The 9,957-nt window shown below is 36.4% G+C and overlaps 1 protein-coding gene across 1 annotated transcript; it reads left to right on the forward strand.

Annotated features, from left to right (window-relative positions):
* The first annotated feature begins 794 nt into the window (after nt 1–794).
* LOC107550297 (protein shisa-9B-like) lies at nt 795–6,669 on the forward strand. The gene is made up of 3 exons (XM_016231566.1): nt 795–801; nt 1,596–1,748; nt 5,158–6,669. Exons 1-3 carry the CDS (start codon nt 795–797, stop codon nt 5,553–5,555), a joined length of 558 nt encoding a protein of 185 aa, XP_016087052.1. The 3' UTR covers nt 5,556–6,669.
* The last annotated feature ends 3,288 nt before the right edge of the window (nt 6,670–9,957 follow it).

Consider the following 9,957-nt stretch of genomic DNA (forward strand, 5'->3'; position numbering starts at 1 on the left):
GAATTGTGTGTTAAGCGAAGAGCCCTTCAGTCCTGTGATACAGACGGTAGCAAACAGCCATCCAGCTAGAAGAAACAGAAGAGGTTTCCAAGACAACAACGTCAAGGAGAGTTCAACAACTAAAACACATCTGAAGAGCAGAAAAAGATCAGGCTGCACTATTGCACTGTAGCACAGTGCCACAAAACACACTTTCCATCGTAAACACATACAGCACTCATTGTGTGTGTAATTCACAGCGGAAGAAGTAGTCGACTGGTGTCTGTTACAGCTAGTATGTTGGTTTATTGTTTCCCAGTTGCTCTCCGGTGCTCTCATGCGATTCATCAGAGTGGTTAGAAAAAATACCCACAACATCTGGTTGGCCCCTCATGCCAGCCGGCAGAAGGCCAGTCAATTTGCCATGCTCCTGTGCCCCCCTTCAGCTGGCCAGATGTCGACTAATGCAATCTCTAGAATAGCATTTACGATTTACACCATCTGCGACCCTCAATATTAAAGTCTTTGCTGTAATCAAGTGTGAAAACTTGTGAAAAAACAATTAATTTTCCATTGTGACCATCACTTGCCAGTGCTTTTGGCATTAACATGTTTTGACATTAGCAGTTCAAACGGATTCGATTAGTAGCACAGGAGAGCCTGGCTGGAGCTCCAGAAATCCATGACTAATGATCTGCTTCCTGGGGGGATAGTGTGAATCACCAAAGAGAAAACTCACAAGTTGTGTTGATGGGTCGATGAAACAGGCCTCAAGCAGTTTAAGATATTGTTAAATGTCAATTTAGCTGACTCTGATGGGAGGTATCCCAACTGCTATGTGCTTAAACAAAAGAGAACGCGCTGAGAAAGACTTCTGAGGGTGTTAATGTAGAACAACAGATTCTGATACAATGTTTAGACTTCCTGAATAATGCTCGCCCACAAAAGATAAGTAGTACCCAGAAGCGTCATAGTCATTCAAATGCATGTGCCCCCTCAAGTGGATTTTTAATAATGAAGTCTTATGGTTATTGTAGGTAAAAGAAAAGAAATCACCCACTCGGACTGTCGGTCTAAGTTTGTCTGTACAATTGAGTTTCTCCAAACGTGCAAACTTGCCATTTTGTTTCATTTATAAAATTTATTTAATATACATACAAAAAGATATGTGTAATTAAATTAGGTCTGGATTTGCCTTTCAAATATATGAGTAAATAAATAAATAAATAAGTCAGTGACTGCATGACGTCACTAGAAGCATCACTTTTATTTTAGAATGAAAAAAAATTGTGATTTACCTCTCATTTCTGTTGTTCATTTCTATTTCTGTACTACCGGACTAACACTCCATGCTCTAATATATATATAACAAAACTGCAATGTTGTGAAGAGTACTTTCTTCTTGTCATTTTGGGCACCAGATGAGCCAGGACTGACACTGATTTGACTTAAAATAAATAAATGAATAAATACAATTAAATGAATAAATGAATGAACAAAGGCAGGTAGGTACATGATGCCTCTGGAAACATTGCTTTTATTTTAGATTGAAAACATTTCTGGAAAAACTTTACTTCTCATGTCTGTTTGTTTCTGTTTCTGTCTCTTTGCTTTAGAGGGTGCTCAAATAAACAGTGTGGGACCTGGCTCATCTATGATGCAGGCTATGACACAATATCCTTCCCTTGGACAAGTACCTGTAGCGCACCCCTATGAACCATCTCAACCTGGAAATGAGTTCAACAAGTACGCTTCGCTCAAGGCTGTGGGTAAGACGGCCATGCTTAAATGTGCTTGTATGTGGATTTTGTTTATATATGTTGATCGTGATCATTATTAAGAAAATAATATTTGAAACTCTTCAGTGTGATTACTTTCTGCTAGAGTTCCTAATCATGTGGTCTTGACCTGAGATGTTTTTGTTGTACTGGCAGGCCATGTTGTGGATCTTAGATGGTCTCATGTTGGTCTGGTCATGACTTAAATGTTTTAGGGGCATTTGCACAGTTACAGCATGTTTTCCTAATGCATGGTCACAGTCCTTAATTTTTTGCAAACACTGAGCTTAATTAATTGATAAGAAATTATATATTCAGATGTCAGGAGAGCTGCAAACCAGCATAACAACAGACACAGAATCAGACATTATGTATTATAGTATATGTAGGGTTATGAATTGTAATGTTGGTAAACCAAAAATGTTTCGGTGAAATCTCTCATTTGTCTTTCGCAGTCACTGAAGTATCAGAAGTGCTTAGGAATCTGCACCAGTAACAATGCTATCCTCGTTTATCAATAGCGCAGAGTAGTAACTGATTACATGTAATCTGGACTATGTAATCAGATTAAAAAATAAACAAATCAATGACTAAATCAATACATAAAACATTTGATTGTAATTCGATTATATTGCATTTTAAAATTCTTATAATCAGATTGCAGTTACTTTTTATGGATTAGATGATTACATGCTAGTCACATCATTTTGATCTAAAATGTGTACTTGAAGTTTTTTATTTAATATGAATATTTCAATAAATTCTCTGATGTTGGTTAATGGTTACGAGCAAATAAAGTATATATAATTTATAAATGTGCATTTTTTATTATTTAATGAATTAGATTTTAATAAATTAGCTTTTATGATTTAATTAACTCACAGCCCCTCTGCAGTTCCTTAACAAATCCCAGTTTGGAAAAAATCCCAATGTTTAATGCACCTGTTATTGTTGATAATAAAGGACAAAATATATGTTCTCTTTTTTATATCAACAAGGCACAAATATTCCTATCCATAACTATATGATAAACATGTTAGACCAAAAGTAGTCTATAAGTAAATAAAAATAATTCAGAATACATTACCTAAAATGTTATTAGATTACAATTTTTGTGAAGTAGTTTGTAATCAGTAATGAAATAATTATAAATATATAATATAATTTAAATAAATAAATAATGTCAGAAGGATTCTATAAGGATTGTTTCATTTTAATTAATTAAAAATTAAATTATTTAAGTTGTGTTTTACAGTGGTAACATTGGGTAGCAACATAGTCACTTGTTACTCTTCACATCAATTAGTCTGACATCAGAGTGAAGCCTATCAAAAGACTTCAGTGAGATGACAGTTAGCAAACAGCAGACAAACAACCAGCCGAAACAGCAATGTGTGATGACAGTCATTCTCTGAGGCATTCAGCCACGGATGAAACTGCTCAGTTGTTAATCCACTGAAGTGCTGTCTGTGCAGACTGATCACTGGGAAAACAAAAAAGGACAGTTTGTAAGAGAGAGGCCCAGGAGACAAGCCACATGGGTCGTGGAGCTGAAGCGTCTGAGTTCAGTGCGCTACCTTCCTCTGATGTGCGTTAATCTCAGCATATTGATGTCAGTGAAAGAGATCGGCTCTTCTCTCGTCCAGCTGCCTTATTTTGCAGTTGGCCTCCTGGTATGAGGTTTTAGATGTGCGGTTTGCTGCGACTCATTGGGGTGTCAAGGCTGTTAAAAAGGTCACCTGAAGGATATTTCATTAAAAGTCTAAAATGTCATGCTGAAATGAGGAGGACTTCAAGCAGAGTGTAGTCAGTCCCAATTAAGGCCTGGCTAAGTTGGAAGGTGATACTCCGTTAGCAACATTGCATGGATGTTATGTTGTACCACAAAAAAGAAATGATTAGTGACGCCGTCTGAAAACACATTAGAGTCGTTTATACTCGGTTGTCTGGTCTGGTCTTAGCAAGTCGTGTTTCACGCTGTCAGTGATCGACTAGCACTGGTTGAAAATGTCTGCGGCAAAAAATATTTACAACTCTTTTGCAAGGAAGCTGTTAGGTGCTGTTTGAATGTCAATGTTGAAGCGGCTGGATTTGTTGCCTGTAAACACATATTGTCAAAAATAACATTTACACTAATAACAGTTGCAAAGTGACTGTGAGATGTTTTTTTTTAAGTGCACAATAACTTCAGATTCAAAATAGTGGTTTCAGCCGACAGATAAAATCCCAAACCATCTTTTGGTAGAGCAAAAAGCTGCATTTGTCCATTTGATGATGGAAGCAATCCAGGCTAATTTGCATTCAAAAAATACATTTTCTCGAAACAAATAGAAACTTTTGGCAAAAAGAAGCATTAGCATGTTGACAGCGCCAAACAGTCTACTTTGGTCGCCATTCACAATGGCAACTTAAAAGCTCATCTTATAAATAAGTGAGGCACTCTTAAGCATATATATTGATTTTTGATTCATGAATATATTGATTTTGTTCAAATAAAGAAAACAAAGAAACAAATACAATTATTTTTTAAATTATTATTTACTCACCTTCATGTAATTCCAAAAGTATCAAACTCATGCTCTAAGTTTTCTGCTGATGTACAAAGGCTGCATTTATTTGATCAAGATACAGTAATATTGTGAAATATTATTACAATAAAACTGTTTTCTATTTGAATATATTTTAAAATTTAATTTATTACTGTAATGTGAAAGCTGAATTTTCAGCATCATTACTCCAGTCTTCAGTGTCACATGATCCTTCAGAAATCATTTTAATATGCTGATTTGCTGCTCAAGAAACATTTCTTATTATTATTATTATATCAATGCTGAAAACAGTTGTGCTGATTAATATTTTTGCTGAAACCGTGATATATTATTTTCAGGAATATTTGATGAATAGAAAGTTCAGAAGAACAGCACTACAGAAGTCTTTTGCAACATTATAAATGTGTCGACTTTCACTGTCACTTTTGATCAATAACTATTGCTTAAAATATTTGATTTATTAAAAAATAAATTCTTACAGATCTCAAACGTTTGAAAGTAAGTGTACATTTTGTATGTGTGAAGATCTTTTAAAAGTGAGAAAAATAACTAGTTTAGAATGACACGGTGGTCAATAAATAATGGCATAATGTGAACTGTTTCTCTACAGAAACATCCAGTTTTTTAGTTGTCTGTAGGAGGAAATGGTTGTGTCAAGTATTTTCAGAGAAAAAAACAGCTCATTTGGGAAAAACAAGTGATAACCCTTGATATATTAAATGTGTAATTATCTGGTACTTATGAGGGGAGGGGAAAAATACGCAAATCAGCAATCAGGTTGTTTTTTGCATCTGACTAATGAAGTGTTATTGAATTTTTCTCACTTTTGCTGTTCTATCTCTCTTTTCTAGCTGAAAAAGCAAACGAAAACTTCTACACTAACAGACGGCACCTAGCCGACCTGGCAGCGAAAGGCACTCTTCCCATGCACTCGGTGAGTCTGGAGCAGGAGCCCACCAACCCTTACAGCCCCGAGCTACCCTGCCAAAAGCAGAACGGACACAAGTCCAAAAGCACCAAGGTCCACAGCTCCCACCCGCTAGCTTTTGGCTCGAACACCATCGCCAACCCCGGCATGCTGAAGGGCTGGGAGACCACAGAAACGCTGGGCCGCCGGCACACGTATGCCCCCAAGAAGCACAGCGCCACCGTGGAGCAAGTGAACGAGCTGACATCCGCCCACAGCCAGCACTACCTGCCGCCACATCCGTACTTTGTCACCAACAGCAAGACTGAGGTGACCGTGTGAACGGGGCCTGAGTGGATGTGTGGATCGGAGAACGAGGATAATAAAGGAAGCCTGATGGAGGAAGAAGTGTGGATTAGGATCCTGTCCTGCTGGAAGGATTGACCGAGCGGTCTGGCTCGAGATCTGCATGGCTGTATGTGTGCTGTTTGTCTTTGAGTGGCTGCGCGTGGAACAGGCGTGCATTGGCGACACTTGAATGGGAAAACGTGGAACTCTTTCTGTGTCCATTCCATCACAAACGAATAATCTGACCTGTAGTGATGAGTTCATCACAAGGCCATCCGTCAGAGTGATGAGGACACATTCAAACCCTACACAATCAATGCAATCAAAAGTACTACTGTAGATGATGTTTTTCAACAACCTGAAAGCTTGTGAGAAGGTCGCCTAAGAAACACTATCCTGTTTTTCTCAGAATCTTGTACATAACAGAATGGACGAGAAATGTCAAAGGCTTCCTCGGATAATCAAAGAACATCGATCTGGAAGATAAAGATGATGTGAGGACAATCGTGTCTCAAGTTCTTCTCATCTCAACACTCGAGACTTTCTAGAGCGTGTGCACCAAAAACCTCCTGTAGCAAAGTAACACGCTATATCCTGACAAACACTGGGCTTGTGCCTTTCCAACAGAAGAACTCTTTATCTAAGAGCTCTTGTGCTTTTCAGTGAGCACATGGTGTTTCTTCAATAACAAAGATGCATAAAATATAAACAAATCTATTGTTTACGGCTGTCATACTTCAGTAGAAAATGTTGATTGTCGGTGTTCTTAAATACACATTTCCCTTCTGTTTCGCCATTTTTTCTCTGATGTGTTCACATATTGTATGGCCCTATCTTTTAGTGCAACTGTAGACTGTAGACAAAGGAAGTACTGTAGGGTTAATGATAGACATTCATTATTTTTCAATGTTAGGTATGATAACAATGAATGGTTAATTCTGATACCGAACAAGATTGTTACAACACTGCCATTGTTGCATTCCTAGTATTTTTGGTATTGAAAACTGATTCAGTAGTTTCTTTTGTCTTTAGCATCATAATGCGAACCATTTCAATTAGCATAAGGGCAAATGGCTTGCATTCAATTTCGAATACTGAGCGTTTTGTCATCCACATTCAAATTATCCCAAGTATCTGGCTGTGAATAATGTGGGTCACATAAACTTTAATTGCTGTGAAACAAGTGGCTTTATCTCAGTACCCCTAAAATGTTTTTGACCTAAATCATTTACTCATCTAAATCGAGATGGCAAATTAGCAGGCTAACTCATAGTGAAAATAAAAAGACATTTACATATCTAGTAGTACAGCTTTCTGCAGTGTCACACATTATTATTTCATAAGTAGGATACTCATTCTCAGTATTTACAATATGTAGTAGATGTAAGGGGTGATCGCACTAGATTTTGTGTTTGTATTCTGCTGTTTTTAAGTTTGGTGAACTCTGGCTTGCAAATCTGTATAGTAATGTTTGACCATTAGAGGATCTAAATGTCACAGACTGACCTGCTACTAGTGGCACAGAAATGGCACACTTCACCTTTAAGGTAAAGGAATAGTTCAACCAAAAATAAAAATCTGTTGAAAATGTACTCCTCTTTACCCTCAGAGCATGCAAAATATACAGTAAATGAGTTTGTTCTTTGGAGAAATTTAGCATTACGTCACTTGCTCATCAATGAATCCTCTGCAGTGAATGGGTGCCGTCAGAATCAGAGTCCAAAAAGCTGATAAAAACATCATAATGATTCACAACTAATCAACAGAACTCCAGTCTATCAATGAACATCTTGTGAAATGAAAAGCTACAAATATATGCTCTTAACAAGGAGCATATTTTAAAATATTATTTTTTAAGCGTTAATAAGATTTTGATATGAGAGGACAACAGGGGATAGACTTTTTCACTGAAAGAAGCGTTATTATGGAATATGTATTTTAGACAGAAGCGACAGTTTACAGTTAAAATTGTTTAATGATGGATTTGTGTCTGCGTTTCACTTAACAAGACAATAATTGATCGCCTGGAGTCTTGCAGCTTACTTGTGGATTATTGTGATGTTTTTATCAGCAGTTTGGACTCTCATTCTGACGGCACCCATTCACTGCAGAGGATGCATTAGTGATCAAGTGATGTACTGCTAAATTTCTCCCAATCTGTTCTGATGAAGAAACAAACTCATTTACTCAACTCAAACTCCTCTTAAATTGATGGACATTAGTTTCTACCCTAAAACACAACACAATGTAATGTGTAATTCAAAATGCAGGTGAAACACCTATAAAAACAAATCAATACAGGGCACATTGGGCAGTTTTTTAACATATTTTGCTTAAAGTGAAAGGCTGCCACAGAGACGGCGGCAACTTCTCAGGACACATATTCAAGTGATATCTGTCAGCTAGTGACATTTTAGGTGTGGTATGTATTTTACTGCACATTTAAATGTTTTAAAGCACACCAAGAATAAATTATCTAGTGAAGCCATTTGTACAAATACTGAAACAGCGAGTCGGCTACACAAATTTCCTTTGTAAGCTAAATAATACCATTTAAATTAACAATTTAAAACATTGAAAATTCCACAAAGTCTGGGAAAATTTCTTTAAATTGATTTATTCAAAACAGAAGCCCTAGAGAGTTCCATCATATCCGTTTGCTCATATTCACTGCAGGCATAAAATAATTCTTAAAATCTAGTGTGACCACCCAAGCCACATATTAATAAAACATTTTAAGATCGGCAGATAATAGAGTTGGAATCAAATCATGTTGTATGTAAATTTGGGGTTGATTATTTATGATGAGAAATACAAATCTTTGTCAAGATTTAACAACATATCAATATCAGTATTGTGTCAAATTCGGGCCTCTGCTGTTATAAGAATTCCCTCTAGAGAGAAAGAAAAACACTCCTGCAAAATAATACAAGCCCTGCCTCCAAATTTAACTGCTTGTCTTTTTCATACCATTGAATACTGTCTTTGTGCGTCACTGCCAAACAGCCTGCGACAAACCAGTACTTAAGTCTGACATAATGGCCGCTGGTCTGTCAGTCACGGAGTCCACTCAACATCTATTAAACCAGAGTGTCTCACTGCAGGTCACCTCATGACTCAGAGCGCACTACAGGATCGCTCACCAGGGGGGCATGTTTCTTGGAATTAAATCACATAGTGAATACCTATTCCTCTGAAATCTCTGAACACTGCAGAAATGGATTAGCACAGATAATGTCAAGATTCGCCGTGTAGCTAAAAAGACCTGCACAGCTGGATTCCAGGGTTTTAGTCTGCATAATATGAAATCGCCAGTGTGATATATAAATCAGGCATGTGGGAAATAATCTAGGTTAACAATTGGGAGAGAATTCACTAAGAATTAATTGCGCACACTGATTAGTTTATTAGCATTGTTTTAGCACCAAAGGTAAACAGAATACAACAGACTCATTTGATGAATTACTGCTCTGTGATTAATATGAAATGTCCACAGTGTTAACTTTGGTAGGCACAATTGCAGGTTTTTGTGAATATGAAGCAGTCTACTGTATGATTATCTTTAAGATGCAGTCACACTATACAGTACTTCATTCACACCTGCATTCACTTCCATTCCTGAGTGCAAAGCAAACAAATGAGAATAAGTGTTGTCTTGCGTATCAGATTTTGATTTGGAGAAAATGTAGCTTGACCTCTAAATTTGCTTGACAAAAAAATGTTCAATGTTCAATCAATAGAAGATGTAAATGGTACAGATTGATCTCCTGACTTACAGTTTGCAGGAAAGTGTCAAGTAGTATATTTTATCACTTTGAATGCATACATTTTTTTAAATATATATATTTTTATTTATTAAAAACAAAATTCAGAGTGACATCATATCCTGTTGCTGATATGAATTGCGGTGCCTGTAGCTTTCACACGATCAAACCTAGTGTGAATGCATCTTAAAGTACATAACATAATATTTTTTTCATATATATATATATATATATATATACAGTATATATATATATATATATATACAGTATATAAAAAAAGAAAATATAAATTTAAAGCTAACATCTATTTACTCTAAATGCAAATAGTCAATTGTGTTGGCAAAGGCTAATTTCACTAAAAGTGTGGTCACATTTACTGTTGTTTGGTGAATTACTGTGGTTGAAATCAAGTAATTTTTATAGGAATTTGTGCAATTTAGAATTTCGCGTAAAGGTGAAAGATTTCCCCAGTGTAGATTTTGAATTGAGTTTAGGCTGAATTAAACAAAAAGCTGATTTAAGCTGGTTTAAAAGTGACTTTCATGTAAGCAGTGCTTCATACATCGTTACACTATTGATAATAGACAATGGACCTTTTTGCCTGCGAAAGTTTGGAAAAATTTCACTAATGT

Source organism: Sinocyclocheilus grahami, unplaced genomic scaffold (assembly GCF_001515645.1).
Source record: "Sinocyclocheilus grahami isolate Dianchi unplaced genomic scaffold, SAMN03320097.WGS_v1.1 scaffold395.1, whole genome shotgun sequence".
NCBI classification, from domain to species: Eukaryota; Metazoa; Chordata; class Actinopteri; order Cypriniformes; family Cyprinidae; genus Sinocyclocheilus; species Sinocyclocheilus grahami.

Coding starts and splice junctions, on each gene's coding strand:
- LOC107550297 (XM_016231566.1), top strand. Junction 1,749..5,157: donor CGCTTCGCTCAAGGCTGTGG/GTAAGACGGCCA, acceptor TCTCTTTTCTAG/CTGAAAAAGCAAACGAAAAC.